This window comes from Bombus huntii, chromosome 2, assembly GCF_024542735.1.
Source record: "Bombus huntii isolate Logan2020A chromosome 2, iyBomHunt1.1, whole genome shotgun sequence".
Classification (NCBI taxonomy): domain Eukaryota; kingdom Metazoa; phylum Arthropoda; class Insecta; order Hymenoptera; family Apidae; genus Bombus; species Bombus huntii.
The window spans coordinates 4,903,155-4,922,613 of NC_066239.1; the positions used below are offsets into that span (position 1 = coordinate 4,903,155).

General features: G+C 32.3%; 2 protein-coding genes across 7 annotated transcripts; one reads left to right on the forward strand and one right to left on the reverse strand.

Annotated features, from left to right (window-relative positions):
• The first annotated feature begins 438 nt into the window (after positions 1 to 438).
• On the forward strand, positions 439 to 13,204 carry LOC126878088 (eyes absent homolog 4). 6 transcript variants are annotated; one of them, XM_050640527.1, is made up of 10 exons: positions 440 to 1,047; positions 6,687 to 6,778; positions 7,457 to 7,578; positions 9,202 to 9,367; positions 9,556 to 9,739; positions 9,816 to 9,951; positions 10,785 to 10,880; positions 11,543 to 11,808; positions 12,004 to 12,460; positions 12,641 to 13,204. In XM_050640527.1, exons 2-10 carry the CDS (start codon positions 6,762 to 6,764, stop codon positions 12,820 to 12,822), a joined length of 1,626 nt encoding a protein of 541 aa, XP_050496484.1. In that variant the 5' UTR covers positions 440 to 1,047; positions 6,687 to 6,761; the 3' UTR covers positions 12,823 to 13,204. The 6 variants fall into 6 exon arrangements, with proteins under 6 accessions (XP_050496486.1, XP_050496484.1, XP_050496489.1 ...); XM_050640528.1 differs by having other exon boundaries at positions 441 to 1,047; positions 10,785 to 10,868; XM_050640529.1 differs by lacking the exon at positions 6,687 to 6,778 and having other exon boundaries at positions 439 to 1,047; positions 7,457 to 7,630.
• A 2,005-nt stretch (positions 13,205 to 15,209) lies between these two features.
• LOC126878087 (digestive cysteine proteinase 1) lies at positions 15,210 to 18,799 on the reverse strand. The gene is made up of 12 exons (XM_050640526.1): positions 18,589 to 18,799; positions 17,838 to 17,887; positions 17,612 to 17,764; positions 17,349 to 17,521; positions 17,171 to 17,275; positions 16,936 to 17,095; positions 16,665 to 16,857; positions 16,371 to 16,588; positions 16,180 to 16,280; positions 15,973 to 16,104; positions 15,625 to 15,814; positions 15,210 to 15,556 (listed from the first exon to the last, which is right to left on the reverse strand). Exons 2-12 carry the CDS (start codon positions 17,875 to 17,877, stop codon positions 15,372 to 15,374), a joined length of 1,650 nt encoding a protein of 549 aa, XP_050496483.1. The 5' UTR covers positions 17,878 to 17,887; positions 18,589 to 18,799; the 3' UTR covers positions 15,210 to 15,371.
• Between the last annotated feature and the right edge of the window lie 660 nt (positions 18,800 to 19,459).

Here is a 19,459-nt window from a genome sequence, read left to right on the forward strand (position 1 = left end):
CCACGATGGGTTCCTTCCTCGGGTTGTAAACGAAAAAAAAGCAGCTCGGGTCTGTCAGTCGAGAGAGCGATTCATAAAAACGAACGGTGACAGGAGGTGACAATTATTCGAACAAGGGGGTAACCTGGCTGTGTCCGTCCTCTTCTTGCATCTGGACCCCTTCTTTGTCGTTTCTTTTCTTCGTCTGACAATCGGGTGGCCAAGCGAGTTACCATTAGCCTCTCTCATTCTAATTAACGAGCGACCTGTGCGCGTCCGACCAACGAAACGAGACAACGAATAGGAGTACCGACGGCAGGATGAAGATGGAGGATCAAACAAAGAGAGGGGATGGAGAGGGGATGAACGTGGAAGAAAGACGCCGAACGAGCCGGCCAACCACGTGACCACCGGGCGGGGGTGGCAGGCGACATTTCGCATGCTCAGAACTCCACAGGCTGCAGCATATCGCACACCGAGCCGATGCCCTTCGCAGAGAAACAATAGTGTTGACTGCGTCCGCGATACGAGGAATCCATCAAAGAGCCTCGAACGAAAACCGCGTATCGAGCCGACGTAACCTCGAAAAAGATCAATCTCTGCTATTCGCTTCGACCCATTGGCTCGAAACGTACATCTGTGCCGGATTCCATGGTTTCACCCCTCGCGCGACGAACGTATAAACCCAACCGAGAGATGTTTTCTCGCGAGATCGTCGGCCAAACTGTTTCAATTGCGTTATACTTGTAGTTTATTTCAAGGAATAATCTTTTATAGAAGATCCTTGTTGATCAAGCGGTTCTTTTACGTGTTGCTAGAAACGGTCGGTGATAGTGCATCCGTCGGTTGTCATGATGTTCTCGTGGTCGTGGAAAGTGCGAGAAAAGTGAGAAGTAGTGTGCTTAAACCCTATCAAGTGCATCGCGTACACACATTTACGTACACACGACACAAGCGAAGGGATGACGATGCTACTATCAGGAGGGAACCGAATACAGCTTCCTTGATCCACGAATATTCGCCGAGAAGCACCCTCGTTCTTGGTCCAGCTTAAACGCCGGATACAAGGTTTGAATAAACATTCGTTTGTTATATAGCTTGTTGCTTTGATTTCTTTTAACAATGATGAGCAAGTTCTTAGATTTGAAATGATAAACTAACTCGTAAACTGAAAACTCGTAAATTATATAACAATGATATTTATATCTATATATGCAATATATAACATAATAAACAAGCACAACTTCTGCGAAGTATAAATAAGTAAAATATAATAGCAAATTGTGCGCTGGGAATTACATAAAGTCAAAATTAATATCGTACATTAACTGTAAAATTATTTTTGTCTATCTATTTATATTATCTTTTCTATAAGTAAATGAAATGTACACACATGGAATGTTTTTTCTCAACATATCGGAAGCAATAGCCAAAACAAACGAGAACAGTCAAATGACTTTGTTGATCGAGTGCCACGTGGGAAGCACAATGCATTCTGTCTGTACATATGTATGTATTCTACAATATGTATACGTTCCTTAAATTATTAGATGTACAGGAGTTACGCACGCTACGCGGATGTGCCTCTGCATATGCACACACATGTATAAACGCATCTACGGTCGCACTCACACGTGTAAATGTCATTATCAATTGAGCATGCGTAACTTATGCATCTCATTCGGCTTGTTACCAGTAATGTATTTTAATTGGTCAACCGTTGTGTAATGCCAAGTAATCCGTACTGAAAAACTGACTGAAATTTTCTCTCTATAAAAATGTTTTTTATACTAAAAACGGTCAGAAATAATTAACTAGAAAAGTTTGTGCGAGATAAATCTGCCAAAACGAACAAAACGTTTTGGAACGAGGTAGCGATTTCCATGGCCTCTGTTTTCGAGAGGCGAGGGAAAAGAGAAAGAGACGACGTAGGAAAGCCAGAGCATTCCGAACGATGGAGAAGCTTTTGTCTTGGTCCCGTAGTGTAACCATCCCTTCCTTATTTTTCTTCTTTCCTCCTTTCAAATGTAAGCTGACCGCGGCCCGTGGGACACACGAGTGTCGCGCACGAGAAACCTCCTGCTACGCATTCCTCTTCTCTATCCTTCTTTCGTTCGGTTGCGTTTCTTTGACGGCTGACGGACAGTGGCGAGGCAAGCAACTCAGCCGCGATAAACATTTCGGCACACGCTTTATTTAGATAAGTTTGGCCGCCCTTCTCAACGGTATAAATCCTTCGTGCCTTTCGGGGAAAATAAATAATAACGCAATTCCTTAACAGAGTGACAAGTACTAGGAATATGAAAGTGCTTAGGAATACAATCATGGAAGAATACTGTTATATGATATCGTCTCTTTTATATAGATAGTTCGATAAATTATATCACAACTAAATGTAAATCAATCAGATAATTCCAGAGATGATGAGTCGGGCTTAAACTATAATCACTATTGTTATGTTATATTTGCTATGTTCAATTCATTGCCTTTGTCCATATTAAAAAGATGCTGCAAACTATAAGAAGTGGAAAATGTATGTTAAACATATTAGAATTAAATTAAGATAAAACAACAAGTTTCAAGACATTTACGATTCGACCAGACGGACTTTTCAATTCTGACATATGTATCTATGTCTACATTAAAAAAGATATTAGAAAAATTATGATTTTCTTTCTTTTAATTGTATATTTCTTTTTATTATAATAAGAACAAATGCAATTTCTTAATTTTCAGAGTATAATATGTATATAAATTTTTAATAGCATAGTTTCCAATATAACGATATGTGTATATGTATATTTCATTCTTAAATCAAACTTTTAAACCAGACTTTTTAAGCTTTGATAATTATCAACATTACATTAAACATAAAAACGAAATATCCATTATTAAATTTCCACATAACGTACATATAATATCGGAAATGAATTTCAATAAGTTTCCCTAGATAAAAGCAGTCCATCAAGACCAATCAAAACAACTTCCATCAAAACTTATCGAGAAAAAAGTCGTACTCTCGATTCAAGCATCGAATAGTTACTATTATTCGCGCAAGTTTAAAAGTAACAATTTCACCGATCGTCGTGGTACATTGTCCAACGGGCAATTCGGGCGTAGTTCGTGCGCGTTTTTCTTTTCCACGCTTTCCGGTATCATTCAACACAAAAAGAAAAAAACGAAGCGGCGGTATACAGTGACCGTTTAATATCGTGCATACTGCCCGTTGTTTCAAACAATTAATCGGTTATTTTTTTCCCCGACTTCGGACGTTGTTCGAGGATGTACATCGTTCTCGAAAAGAAAAATTGTCCGAGTATCTGGCTGTTGTTCAAACAACGTAGCCGCGCGCTAATTGATTCATCGTCGTGTTCCAGTGAACGACGTAACTTCCAGCCGACGCGATGCGTGTCACGGGGGAACAATTGCTTTCATACCCGCGCATATATGTGTATATATACATATGTATACATATGTGTATACATACACACATAGGGGATCATATATCTCCGATGCGATTGTCTGTACTTTTCTCGAAACGATCGTTCTACTGACAATGATTTATTCAATTACAAACATCCGATAGAAAATATTTGCCCGCGAAGACTACTGCCCCCGCATTGGAGAACGCGTAATTAATCATGAGCCCTAACAATTTAAGATCCTAAAATATTAGAATCGATCTGTTTACAGAGTTATAACTTCATTTGTTCCTTATTTTTCATTCAGTGTTGATTTTCATGTAAGAATTTGTTACGAATTTAGACTTTCATAGGTAAATAAATATACTTTGCAAAGTATTTAGGTTTAAAGATTTTGGAAAGAAGATTAAAGAAATTGTCTTAAACAAGTTCTAGTTACTTTTGTTTGTGATATTTGTAGAACTGTGACCTACATGTTACCTATGTTTCTATTTATTTAAATTTATTATTTAATGTATATTGTTTTGAAAAAATATTTAATAGTAATTGTTTTATGAATGCGCAAGTTTAATGTTAAGCATTTAAAAATATTTCTTAATTTAGACTGAAAATTATTCTTCCATGATAATTACACCGCTTCATTAATATTTTCAATCAATCAATGTATTGGTTACTATTATCACCATATTACTAACTGTGAAACGACTGTTAAACTAGTCATTGAAGTCTGTAAAAATTCCACAATAGAATTATCATAATTACTTTCTCTCTTTGATTCTTCTCCTCTTTTTTGTGTGATATATTTTTTAATATTGCCATAATCCCTCTTGTCGTACGTAGTATAGGAAACCGTGTATACATTGGTACATTGTTATAGTTTGTTGAACTTTACTAACGGTAAACAGTTTTGAAATCCTGTTCCGTTTTATCGATGTCAATTTACAAATCAAAAGTTCAATGCCCTTTTATATATGTTTGAATATCATTAAAAATGCTATTGGAAGCTTAATCTATTTTGAATCTATGTTTGAATTAGAAATGACATGCATTCTAATTTGAATTGTAAGGTGTTCTTTTATTATAAAAAATTTAAGCATTTTTACTAATAAACCGAATAAAATTTGTACGTTGAGAAATAAATTGAAACAGAAAATTTGCACCTAACTTCAAAATTACTTAAAGCTATATACAGGCAGTGCGAGGCAGAACGACGAGGCTGTCTCGAGTCTAACGAACAATTGTCGGTATTTGGCGAGATCAAAGGTGCCTCGCAGCTCCTTATTCACTTCGTTTTAACGTATATTGAACGATTTTGTCGGAAGCGTAGATAACTGCGATTCACCCTGCCTCGCGTATTCTGCTATCTACGTGACGGCATGATACGAGGCAGCCTCGCGGATCAGCCTCGCATTGTCTGTACATAGCTTAGGATTTAATCTCATTCGCCATTTGATCTCTAGAAAACAGACTCCACCCTATGTTAAAAAATTCGTTTAAGCAACTCATAAAATAAAACACCTTGATGCAAAAACGCAACAAAGACTTCATTTCCCGCCTTCTATCTATATACGTATGTATAATGGAGAACTGTAAAGATAATTATATAAACGAGTGCAGCTTCGTTACTTCTGATAGGCCCAACACAATCATAAAGATAAGCACGTATATTGACTGAAGGTGTCATATATACAAATAAGAGTAATAAAGACATATAGCAACGTGTAACGTTGTGCGATAAAGAGCAGTATTTATATACGTACCTACTTGCCTTGCCCCTGTGCTGTTCCACTAATTATTATCTTTCCAGATTTTCTAGAATAAATCAATCTAACGCAAGCTTTTGAAATGACATTCTCTAAACACAGCGCTATGAAAACAATCGACAATATTCTCCGAAATAAATTCGACGTTTAAGAAAAACATAGAGAGATTAACTAGGAGAATCGAATCGGATCTGGGTATCTATAAATAAACCAAAATTAATCTTACGGAAGCGGTGTATCGTTGCGGCGTCGGTGTGAAAGCGCCCTTATGCAAGACAGTCTCTTTTTCGCAGTATAGTGCAGCGCGAAGTATATAGTAGGCGCAGATAAGGGCGGAGCACGGACAGATATAGCAACTTGGCAACATAAAGAATACATAATGTAAAACGTCGTGAAAGGAGGTTTCATTGGCTGCTCTCGAAGGTTCCTGGTATACGCCTACCCATCTGGCCACTCCACCTCTTCGACACGCAATTGGCAGACAATAACGAAGCTGTCCGCTTCGTGCACTAACCCTTTTTGCATCAACCGGAACACCATGGAACCGGCGAATACATGATCGGTTCAGTGCTGATTTTCGGGAACTTTTTTCCTTCCTTATTTCATGATAGATAGAGAAATAATAAAATAGAATATTGGAACGCTTATTTATTTTTGAAATATTCAGACTGATAATGTAATACTAAAGAAAGGACAATTTTTAATTACTAGCAGGCTTTTTTTAGTTATTAGGTTACATGGAATGTTTATGTTTACACTTTAAACTATTTATATCTATATACGTAAATGTCTTTTTTTCTAATACCATAAATCTTTCAAAGTAAGAATATCTTTATTGTCGTACATTTTTACAACCTTTACAGCGGTTTTATCATTTTATAGCTTCTAAAGTAGTAGATACATATTTCTCGTTTAGTTTCCGTTTTTTACTATTTTTGTGACAATTAATCATCGTTTTTTGATAAATGTAATACACAAATTTTGATTGAACACGACTTAAAGTACATTCAATTCACTTTTTATTCGATTAAATTTAATCTAATACGGTTCAGATGATTCGTTTTAAAAAATTTCCATTCGAATTTAGCCCCTCACATCAGAATCCTTTTTGGTATCGTTTTCTTGAATTTGTGCTGACATATATACACTTTTTTCCTAGAATATAATTACCGGCTATCGAAGATGTGTTTATTTTTTTCTTTATTTCATGGAAGAATTATACAAAACCTACTCTATTCTAAATGAAATGATAACATCGAATTCCGGGAATTTCTTTTGATGTATTCAACTACAAGGAATTTTTTACAATTTTATCTTAAATATATATATATATATATACACACGTGTTAGTCTTTGTTCTTCATTATTTAAATAACTGTTTGATCAAGTAAAAGCCCAACGTGCATGTATTCATAAGTATTTTTACAAATTTATAAAATAAAAAACGTGTTTACAAATAAAAATTAAACAATTTAGATGTAAAAAGAAAAGAATTCGATCAAGGATTATTTGTGATTTCCAGGTGCCAAAACAATTGAGCTATTCTATCGACGGATTCTGTGATTAATTAACGATTCTATGATCCATCACACACTGGATGCATTACGTAATTTGGTAATTCGATAAAATCTTAAAAGCTGGTCCAAAAATAATAGTTTAATATTACATCGCAGAAAATCTCAGACCATTCAATATTCTTCGTCTTTCATTTCAATATCTAATCAAGAGCTATTTTTGGTTATTCAATAACGCTCAGTTTTCATCCACTTACTTTCATAAACTACGTCCGACACGTAGTTCCAGAAAAAAGAACTTCTATCTGTCCTGCGGTATATCAAATGTTAAATGTTTTAAATTTTACGCTACAACCTTCAAAGAATGTATACTTTCGGTCATAAGTCGACCGACCATCGCACATTTGACTGCTTTGAGTAAGATGACTGTTAGGATGTATATACTTTTGATATTATGTAATTTCAACAGTTGATGTAAATACATTTGATACTTTTGTGACTTTATTTCATAATGTAAGTTACTCCATACTATAAAATCGTGGATATTTTAATTCTACTGAGTAACTTGTGGATAAATAATAAAATCAATTTAGAAAATCGTATCTGCATTCTAACAACCATTTTGTGCAAAATAAGCAAATGTTCGGGAACTTATGAACGGGGGCGTACAATTTACAATACATATCGAATACATCGCACTGAAACTGAATGTTACATGCATTAACTGGTATATAATACCAATTGTTAATCGCGATTTTGTTTGTCGTTTTTTCTTCAGGCGCAGTGATATGTTAACCGAGGACAATGATCCGACGAAACCAGCAGGCGTTTTAGACAATGCTGGCAACGTGTCTTCGTCGACAGAGGCCTCGGTACAGCACCCTCGAGCCGCAAACAATGGTAAATAAAGCTCCTCCATTCCGGGTCTACTTAAAAGGCTACCCTTTTAAAGGTCCGTTTAGAAACCAAATCGCCATTTTTGCCTCCCTTTTATTAATTTATTTATTCGTTTATTTGTTCTCAATTTTTCTTCTTTTTCGTCTCGTCGATGCAACATAACACATAATCGCGATGATGAAGTATCCTCGGGAAACAAAAAGTGAAAAATTTGTGTTTATAACGTTTCGCATCATGGACAATGATAGCCGAAACCGGACCTGCAATAAAACGGTTTAAATTCGACGATTTGAAAAGGCTTCTGTCTGTATTTCCCGCTTCCCTTTTGCGTGTGCCGCCGGTCGATTGAATTAAAACGAGAAACCCGGTGGCTGGTGGTTGCGCCGCGTCATGTCACGCCACTGGATTCTTCTATTCTATAAAACACGTACACCGAAATGAACAGGTAGTTTTCATAACGGACCTCCTAGCTAATTGCTTGGGAAATTAATTACATATCGCGGTTCAAAATGAAACGAAATATCCTCTCGCCATGACGCCGGTAACATCTGTATACTTCCGGTCGCGGAAAAGCTTTCCATTGTGTTGTTTTATGTACAAATACATGAAATACGTATTACTGAATATTATTCCGGGAAATTTAATTTAACCTGAATATGCATTTTTTTGTTTTATAACATTTTCCGAAACAATGTCCTTTCTTTATTTGGATTTAAATAGAATGTATTAATTAAACGTTTATATTGTTTATTCTTCATCCATTGTTCCAACTGTTCAAACGGAAAAATAATTTTAAATGTAAATAATGCTATCGAGAAGTTGCAAAATAGGTACACAAATTAATAATAACAAAAGTAGGTACCCTATAGGTATCCTTCTAGAAAGATGATAAAGATATCCCAATTAATAAATTATACGAATTATTGTCACTATAATATTATTTTAATTTCCTTTTTGTGGCTTGAAGTATGGTTGACTATAAATTGTGCTATTTTATATATACAAAAAGCCGAAAGAAAGAACACGTTAAGAAAATATACCATCTTTATTGCAATATTCTATATGTTTAAATTATAAGAATTATCACAATAAATCGTAGCTTTGTAACAATTCTAAATTTAATGAATGAAATTTATATTCTCGACTTCTATTACCACAAAATGACGGAAGTTATTCAGCAGAAAACTGAAATTCCACTTAGCAGAAAGTAGTTGCAACAGTAACAAACCTAGAAACATGTTTCTGTGAATTGTATCATTATCGATGATACAGTTATAATGTACAGAACAGAGAATAATATATTAGGTTGTCCGAAAAGTTTCTTTCGTTTTATAAGGAAATAATAGACGCACAATGTTTCTCGTTTCATATTAGTTTATTGAATTATGCATGAACATAATAATAGAAATAGAACGAAATGGATCATACCTAATTCAATAAAATAATATAAAACAGAAATTGTTGTTCATCTATTATCACCTTATGAAACGAAAGAAACTTTTCGGACAACCTAATAGAACAATATATAATATTGTAAATTACATCATTGCCAATGACAGAGTTATAATATCAAAGACGTTATAACTAAAGAGATGTGAACGTGAATCATTTTGCTCATACTGGCAGAAACGGAAGTCAAGAACGAGGTGCAAGATTGTCCCGAAAACGACAGCGTGCCCAGCGGGGAATTATACATCGACGAGAATGCCGAGGAAAAGGAACAAGAATATCCGGATTCTATGGAAAAGGCGGACTACAGTTCGTTGTACGGAGCCAATCAATATTATAACAGGCACGTACTTCTCATGCTTGAATCGCATCATCATTCATCTTTGCCCTTAAACATATCCTGATTTCTAATCAATGGCTGACTATGTTCCTATATGGTATTCCAATATTAATAACAGTCACTGTATATAAATATAATATTTACAAATTGGTTTGTAAACGTTCGTTAACATGGAAACTTCGTGCTATTAGTCTGTACAACTCACCTCCCTACGGGACAACCACAGCCGGGAAAAACACCTCGGGCTTGCAAAGTTCTTATCTGACCTCATACACGACGCCCAGCTCCATGTCTCAATATTCATCTTACGCTACATACAACAGCGGCACCACGAATTTCCCCAACGTGGCTCAAAATATATCACCGTCTTCACAGGTACTAAAAAAGAAAGAAACCATTAGAATTTATTACTCTTATTATCCTCATTACCGTTTCATCTATGGTTTTTCAGAAGCTAGATTACAGCGCCTACAGTAGCAGTTTGTATGGAAATGACAGGGTACCATTACAGTATTCCGGATATTACCCCATGCATGGTTACCATACGACACCCGCTTCGTTTAACATTGGAAACCTAAATTTTGCTGGTAACGTTCCTATCGACTTCTTCTCTACCTCTTCGGCATTATCAGGCACTTCCTCGTCGAGCAAAATTTTAATCACCGATGCAGCCAGAATCTTAAATATCGCTGTTGTATTGCATGAGAACTGTTGAATATCCGGTTCGCGTTACATCATACAAAGTGACTCATAGGGAGTAGAATAATTATCTTCTGATTATATCGTATACTGCAGACGTGAACAAATTTAGAGATCTAAAGATTGAGTAAGGTCATTGTTTTTTTCTTCGTTTTAGGCTATTCTCTCTTCTTATATATATATATATACTTTTGAAAATGAAACAGTTTTCGTTTTTTTATGTATATAGAATACAGCAATATTGAAAAAGGTAATGAAGTATTGGATTATTGATAAATCACCTTGTATTGTTAGGTTGCTAGTTGTATTAAATCAACATTGAAAGGACAGGACATCATTTTCATTGAATTGAATACTTGAAATACATAAAAGGAGAGTAGAGAAATTTTATAGTTCCATATAAGAGTATGTAAAATTATACCCAAACTTTTAAATGTTAAACTCTGGTTTTATCAAATTATTTCAATACAAAATATTTAATATTAGGAAATATTTTTCTTTGCATTATATGATGTTTTATTAATTTTTGTTTCTCTTTGTTTCGTTTGTTTCTTTTTCAGGTTCCAGAAATACTAAGAATTTTCTTATTATTTACTTAATATTTTCGTCCATTGATTTAAGTAGCAACGTTTTACTATGTTTTTATGTGTAAATTCTTGCGACAATTACGATTTATTTGCAATTATGATTTATCAGTAACGACTTCCCTTTTTGTAATAAGATTCGACAAAGTCTGCGCTCACGTTGGACGCAACAACTCACGATGCCAGCGATCTTACCGCACGAGAAACCGCAAACATCGAAGGTAACACGATTCGTACGTGTGATTTTTATATCTCCACTTTTTGCGTCAATATGTTCTCCTTGAGCGTGTTCCAACAGTTGTCGAATAAACAAATAAATGCTGAAAAGCGTAAAAGTGTTATATGTATACATATAGATATAGCTATAGATACGTCCTATGTCTTACAACTAAGAAAATATTTAAATTATCTGATAAAATAATCTTATTTAAAATAGAATATTACGAATATATATTTATTAATACCTTTTTTGTTGAAATAGCATGTAAAATTCTAGTTATTCCTGAATCAGCCTCTATAAATGTTTAAATTTCTATTAATATAAGTTAATATGGCTGCTTGTTCGCTGAACACGTGGGCGGTAGCGCAATATATGTTTAATCTCCGTTAATAGCATAAGAATATACAAGATATAAAAAGAACTAAAAGATATAGGCATATATAATTTTTAGTTGTAAAATTATTGGCTTCTATCATTTTCTGTTTTGCATCCTAATTTGCTTTATAAGAAAAAGAGTTTCATATAAAAGTACTTATAAGTAAAAAAATATTTTTTTTTCAGTTTTATTTCCTTACCTATTTAAATAAATCTTTTAATGAATAGCAAAAATATTTATAGTGCACTTTCTTTGTTAGGGAAGAAAATGTGCAATAACGTTTAATGAACGTGTTCCAGGAGCGACAGCGAAACCTTGCAGACGCGGAAGACGCCAGAGCGGAAGTGGAAACAGTATAGGTTCTGCGGATACGACAGAAGCCGGTCCTGACCGGATATTCATCTGGGACCTGGACGAAACCATAGTTGTATTTCACTCCTTGTTAACTGGGCAATTTGCAACGAAGCACCGTAAGGATCCGGTTCTTTTGGGCCAAGTGGCGTACAGGATGGAAGAAATGATATTCAATTTGGCTGATACTCACTTCTTTTTCAACGACGTCGAGGTGAGGAGGCAGAACCAGACTTCAGACTTCAAATACACAGGATATTCTATAGTTGAAACACGTACAAGATTGATGCGTCTAGAAAAAGCAAAATCTCTTACTAAAATGTTATATTCTATCAGAAATTTAATTTTATACGTATTTGGATTATTACGTGTCATTAATTTTGAAACTCTATTTTTGATCTTCCTGTAGGATTGTGACCAAGTACACATCGATGATGTATCATCAGATGATAATGGGCAAGACCTGTCTTCTTACAATTTTGCTAACGATGGTTTCCAATGCGCGTCTGCGAACAACGGTATATGTTTGGCTTCCGGTGTTAGAGGTGGAGTCGATTGGATGCGAAAATTAGCCTTTCGCTATCGAAAAATTAAAGAGATCTATAATAATTATCGAAACAATGTCGGCGGTTTATTGGGTGCTGCAAAACAAGAACAATGGTTACAACTACGTTCTGAGATTGAAGTGCTCACCGATAACTGGTTAACGTCAGCTGTAAAATGTTTAAGTCTCATAAATAAAAGAAGTGACTGCATTAACATTCTGGTTACTACCACGCAATTAGTACCGGCTTTATCTAAAGTACTGCTTTTTGGGATTGGCGGAATATTTCCAATCGAAAATATTTATTCGGCCTCGAAAATCGGTAAGTTTTACAAAGGAATTTAAGTGTGCTTAATTTAAAGCCATCATTGAATCGCATAACGTTTGAAATTATTGTAATCGTCTATTAAATACCATTTGAACCGATATATACATCAAAACGCTATTAATCACAATTTATATTATAAAAGTTCTATAAGTAATATAGATTCATCATTTCTAGGAAAAGAAAGCTGCTTTGGAAGAGTAGTTGCGCGATTTGGTCGAAGATGCACATATGTGGTAATAGGTGATGACTCTGATGAAGAAACGGCAGCACGTGCCCATAATTTCCCATTTTGGAGAATAAACAGTCACTCGGACACACAGTCGTTATACAACGCCTTAGAAATGGGATTTCTTTAAGCAGAGGTTACGTTTATAAAGCGAATAGGTTTACGGGGGGAAGGAAAATTTGGGAAAGTATGTCCTAAAGGAGAAACATCTTACAATTAGTCATAACGGGGGCTTATACAAGATATTTCTATATTCTTTACAATCGATAATGAGAGTATAAAAAAAGACGCTTTTATCGAGTGAACCTTTTAAACATTCCTATTATTTATCGATCGTAATATGTAAATTGAGGATCGGCTGTTCCTCTAAGATCGCCATACACGATCATCGATCGTAATCTATTTGTCGATCGTCAAATGTGATCGATCGGAGCAGGGTCCACAGGTGATATACAATGAAAGTAAAAGAAAGTAATGAGACAAAAGTGAAAATTAAAGAGTTATATATAATACGAATATTTCTAATTAATTACTGCACAGTCTCGACCATATATAAAAATTAATTTGTTGCAAACTGCAAGTATGTCTCGTGTACTTAAACGTGTTGCGTTTCTTGCTCTTACAAATGTACGTATAAAAACTAAACTGGTCGAAAAGAAATTAGATTCACAAGCAGGATGCTGTTACACGTAACATTCATTAGTTAATATTTTGATCGATGTATATTTCGAAACATTACGGAAATTTTATATGAATATTGTGATACGGTTTAATCCAATTATTTAATTATAGCATGATAGCAGTAAATGTAATAAAGCATGGTCAAACGGATACTTTTTAACAGTAGTTTGTGAAAGATATAGTCACCGTTTTATTAGTTACATTATATAAAAATATTTGACTGAAATATCATGCATTCTTAACATTAATTTCTTCGTACATATTGAATATTAATAAGAATATTTAGGTACCTATGTTTTTTAATTCTTCATATCGTGGCGTGGTTTAGAAACTTCTTTTTATAATTTCAAAACCTATTCCAAATTATCTTTAATCAAAAACAGCACATTATACATTATATGTATAAAATTTCAAGGAAATTATAAATAATTTTATGAGGACACTAGATATAAGTAATATTTTCAAAATGTACGAAATTAGGTTGTATACTTACAATCTTAATTCATAAAAGAGAGAAATATGATTAGCAAATGATAACCAAAGTTTAATGCGGTTAAATAACTATAAAATTGATCTATATGTTTTTGAAATGTAGCTTATATTAATTAAAAACGCATTTCTTTGTCAAATCAATTTTAAAAATAGGTTGTTTATAAATTTATTTTCTTTCAATTAAATTTACGAGAGTAGTACCGTCATACGAAAATTATCACTATGTAATATGATAATTGGAAGTTTTTTTAAAAATTATAATCGTATAAAAGCAAAACGTATAATTTAATCGACTGAATAGCACAAAAACTGCACAAGTTATAAAATGATTAAAAACATAATGCTAAATGCATAAATAAGTTTCTAAATAAAATTACTTTTTAACGTATTATGCATTCTAAACTTCGGTTGAACGAAATGGTGTGACTATTAGATTTATATATATGAAACTTAAAAAGATGAAGACTATATATTAAACAATGAAATTCATTAAAAATACTTCACATTTTTTGAAATATATTTGTAACAAACGTTCAACTTTTTTATGTATTTATACTTTAAAAAATTAATTTTTTCAGACAAATGTATTTTTGTGTTAAATCAATATTGTATTACACCGATCACATGATAAATGTGGATCTGTGTGTTAAAATAGATTGACGAATATAGAAAATATGGAATAATATTATTATATAAAAGTTTACATATGATCGGAGAATTACGAGATATAAATTTTTTATTTCAAATACTTTCATTTTAATTTGTGTAACATTTCTTTTAGTTGTATATTCGATTTTATATTGAATGCACAGTGATGTAACTATTTCAGTATCTGTATAATTTTACAACGATTTAAAAAATTGTATTACGCAAACTGTGCCTACTGAAATTACATATATTTTTGTAAGTAATTGTTATTATAATTCCAGCATCAGGCTTTCCAATACATAAGCAATAGTTTAATATCAATGTTATAGAGTTATCTATGTATAGCAATGCCTATTTTCTGTGTTGAAATAAGAACGTGACATTGTTTAATTCTGTAGCTGTTTATGTTCGTTTATGCTTTTTATACCGAGTAAATGACATTACTTTGCGAATCGGCAAATCGCAATTACTACGTAATTTGTTTTTACATTGTATAGAATTTTAGTCGAAAAATTATGACATTTGTGTGTTTTTTGTTATACAAATATTTTTAGTAATAATAACAAAGAGAACAAAAATTATAAGGCCGCTTTTAAATACTAAAGATTTTCAATAAAAGTCATTTTGTTTATGTTTACACAAAGCTAATTTTCTTAAATTCTATAATTACATATTATTTATTTAACCCAAAAGATGTAGTCTTAACAATTTATTTTTCTTTAGATATACAGTTTATATTTAAGAATATTAAGAAAGCAAAATTTTATCGTTAAAAAAGAATGTATATTTTCGATTTTCAACAATCTCTTTTCTTACATATTCATATTAAAAAAATAAAGATAGTGTTACTTATTTTTCTTACATAGTAACATATGTTGGAGCTGTTAATACACCACAGTTATTTTTTTCCTGAGACATAAGAATGTAACCATCGTTGCCCCAGTAATTTGACCATGAATTTTTGACCAACCAATAATCCTTTCCATTTAAGCTGCCATAACCTACAGCTAAAACTGCATGATCCAGACTCTCTTCCGTATTACCTATGAACAAGATGTTATTTATTTTTAGAAAAACAGGTGTCTGTTCAGAAAATGTTGCATTTACTTACCACAAGACTCATCGTAATATACGCCATGGGAGTAGAATGAAAATGTTTTATGGGATGCGTCAATTGCGACTGAAATTGGACCATGCTTAGCAATGGCAACTTTTAGAGCATTAGCATCGCCCGATGTAACATTTACATAGCCAGTAATTTTGGCTGTCAGTGTAGCATTATTTATGTGACAGTAACCGTCCTAAACAAAAAAATAATTGAAAGCAATTTTTAAAATTAATTTTTAATTTACTAATAAATATGGTATTCCACTGAAACGATTAAAAAATTAATTTTTATCACGCATATACTCATATGAATATTGTCTATGAAATATTTGCAATCTAATAATTTACTCACTTGACCAAGGTAACCACCATAATCATCTTCAGTAGGCAAACCTCCATGCTTCATAATCCATTGATATGATCTGAAATCTTCACCACCATCACAACCATTATTTCCATAGCCCCATGAACAATCAATAAGCGCCTATAATTATGAAAAATCATAATAAAGTATTCTGTTACTTATAATATTCGTTTAGTTGTATTTAAACTATTTTACCTGTTGAGACAAACGCACTAATTTACCGTACTTCATATAGTACGCGCCTTCAACAGCACCAGTTGTACCAAAACTCCAGCAAGATCCACAAACAGATTGATCTATTTAATTAAGAAAATTCTTTTTTAGTTTGGAATATTGAAAAATTTTTATTGAAATGTTTTTTATAATTAAAAAAGAAAGATACACGCCTTTAACAGGAGTAACAGCACCATAGAGCCTCCAATCTAAACTATCTGGGACTTCGGTTACTTCTTTTTCAGCATTGTGTGGGAAAGGTTGTCCTCCATTGTAATGTGCAGTGTATTGTTTGCCACGTAAAGCTTTTAATTCTAACTCAGTACGATCTACCAAATGATTAACACTCAGTTGGTAGCCTTTATTAGCTCGGTTGGTCGAATGAATAAATCTATAAGAAATTTATATCAGTTATTGATTATGAACATTCATATTAGTTGTGTACATTGTACAAATATACGATATACCTTAAATTTTGCCTAAATACTTCTTTACGCATCAATTGATCTACATGATTTACATATTCCTTGTTATGAGTTTTTTTGAAATCTTCAAATGCTTCATTTACATGAGTGTCATAATTGTGAACAAACTCACGCATAGGATTAAATGTGTATACATGTTTGTCTCCAGGTCCGGGAAAACCAACACATGTCATATCTATTTATGATACACGTTTTATAGTTGAAATATATTCAAATAAAATTTATGTTAATAAATGAAAAGAATTCTAGTTACTTGTTGTAACTTCAAACACTTCTGAACTAGGTTTTTCAGAAGAGTACCAGTCATAATCCAGATAGTAATGATCATAGTGAGAGCCCAAAAGACTATTGAATCCTTTCATCTCATACCTTACAGGAATTGGTTCTTTTAAACCAGGTACACGTGGAGATTTCTATAATTAATTTTAGAATAATTTGATATAATGATGTTTATTAAACTGACAAAAATTATGTAGAGTCACAATTACCTTATATCTTATCCAAAAAGTATATTTGTTTAATTTTCCATCAATCTCCTGTTCCAGTCTCCATTTTTCACATAATAAACCATTAATCACTTCTTCTCCAATACACTAGATAAAATTTAACTTTATATTAGTAATTAAATTTAAATCGTTGGGGAAAAATGGGAAAATATTATTTTACCTCCATTTCAGTTGTGTCTGGAATAATAGCTTGAGGTTGAACCTTAATTTCTTTAGTACCATTTACTTCAAGACATGTTTCCTCATTCAAAACAGATTCTGTAGTTATTGGAGCAATTTTTATGCTTTTTCCATATGATCCTTTGTGTGATAATTGGAAAGTCTTGACCATTCCTAGTTACATCAAATTTAATTTATTTTTTTTTTCAAAGAAAAAATTTTTGTATTAATTTTCAGATTTATATTAATTTATACTTAAATTACCTCCATAGTAATCGATTCTACTAGATCCACTTTTGCCATCATACCATGCATAGAATGGTTCTCGGATTTCAGCATATGGAATATATAAAGTTCCTTTTAATGTGTAAGTATTGCTAAATGTCGGAGACTTCACAGCCTCGATGCAAGAGATACCTAATAAAAAACAAAATCAATGTACTTCTATAATAAAAACTAAATGGAAAAATATTAACAATCATTATCTTACCTATCGCTATCAATGTAAAAACGATTGTAAAAGTACCCATTTTTGTACTTCTGTAAGATGAACAATGATAATATCGTTAGATTAGATATATTTCTAATTGACATTACAGATAACATTATGGCCCAAAGTAAATATGAGATACTATCAATTAATAGATTAATTAATTTATCAGTTGATTAAATTAATTATATTATAAATCACAAAGACTTAATTACAAGAGCTATAAGATATTGTTATCTATCAAAATTATCAAATTTATCAAGCACTTCCTGATTCTTATAAAACAATTTCAGTATATACTTTATAATTCAAAATATAAGAAAAATAATTACAAACGATAGAGAGCATAAAAAAGCTATCTATAATAATTTAAATTACAATATAATATTGCAAAACTGTATTTTTATAAATATTTAATATTTAAATTCAAAGTTTATCAATAAAATGATATGTAATTTTAAATATTTGTAAATTTACTATTGAATAAAATTGAAGAATTAAGTATTAATTAAAAAATGAATAAAACGAAAAAAGAGACTTAACTAGTAGACTGCGGATTTTTATGCATTTATAGAAAATTTAAGCCTGCAATACACATGATATACAAAAATGTACAAAATATCCAAAGTAGAGTATTTGTCATAATATATAATAATTTCTACTGCAGTACTATTTAGAAAAATGTGAATTTGCATAAAGATGCGCGGTCTATTACGTCGAAAGAAGGTCTAACGAATTGCATTATACTTACAATGTGCAGTAGTTCACAATAGATCTTCCGAATATTTCAGATCAATCAAAATAGTGAACAGTAACAAGAGCCTAATAGCAAAATTTTTTGTAAACTGCTTTTCATAATATGTACTAACATTCACTTCAAAATTGTTGCACGTAAATACGAACACTACCCGTGACCGTCCAACTTATATAGAAGACGATCATGAACTGATAGGGACGTTACAAGCCACCGTTACCACTACTACCACCACCTCCACTGAAATGGGATATGGTGTGATATTTTCTAATTTGTCGGGATGTGTATTTCTGTAAATACATTTATGAATTGTTCAAGAAATATGCGACTTATACAGTACCGCTTTACTTAAACGAAGACTAAATTAATAACTATTTTAACGTATCTCATAGAAATATTAGTGTTTATAAGTAAGAGAATGTTTTACCCTATAGATCATTTAAGAATGTATTAATACTGCGTCCTCAGCAGATAATAATTTGCAATGTTTGCAATACTGATTGCAATATGCGCAATTTCTTGATCTGATATTTTTATAATGTGAATAAATTTTTAATTTTAATTTAAATGTGAAAAAATTTTAAAAGTTTATTCTAACAAGTAAACTTTGAAATATTGTTATACTTCATGTATAGTTAAGATTCTATAAAATTGTATTTCAAATACTTAGATCAGTAATGATCTAGCAATTACTTTCAGCTTATTATACTTTGACTTTTATCATTCTTACTTACTCATATCGTATAGGACTGTTAAATAATATAATATTTCTTATTAAATGATATCTATATACATATGTTAATAATTATTCAAGTAGCTTAAATTGCGGAGCGATTATGGTTTGTATTAATATCTAAATTAATAGATT

Bases quoted from the DNA above. Each gene is read 5' to 3' on its own strand.
- LOC126878088 (XM_050640527.1), top strand. The intron at 9,740-9,815 runs GTACTAAAAAAG...ATGGTTTTTCAG, and splicing joins ATATATCACCGTCTTCACAG to AAGCTAGATTACAGCGCCTA. The intron at 12,461-12,640 runs GTAAGTTTTACA...CATCATTTCTAG, and splicing joins TTATTCGGCCTCGAAAATCG to GAAAAGAAAGCTGCTTTGGA.
- LOC126878087 (XM_050640526.1), bottom strand. From the start codon at position 17,877: ATGGGTACTTTTACAATCGTTTTTACATTGATAGCGATAG. The intron at 16,589-16,664 runs GTATATCGTATA...AATTTCTTATAG, and splicing joins GTATTTAGGCAAAATTTAAG to ATTTATTCATTCGACCAACC. The intron at 16,105-16,179 runs GTAAAATAGTTT...TCATAATTATAG, and splicing joins TAGTGCGTTTGTCTCAACAG to GCGCTTATTGATTGTTCATG.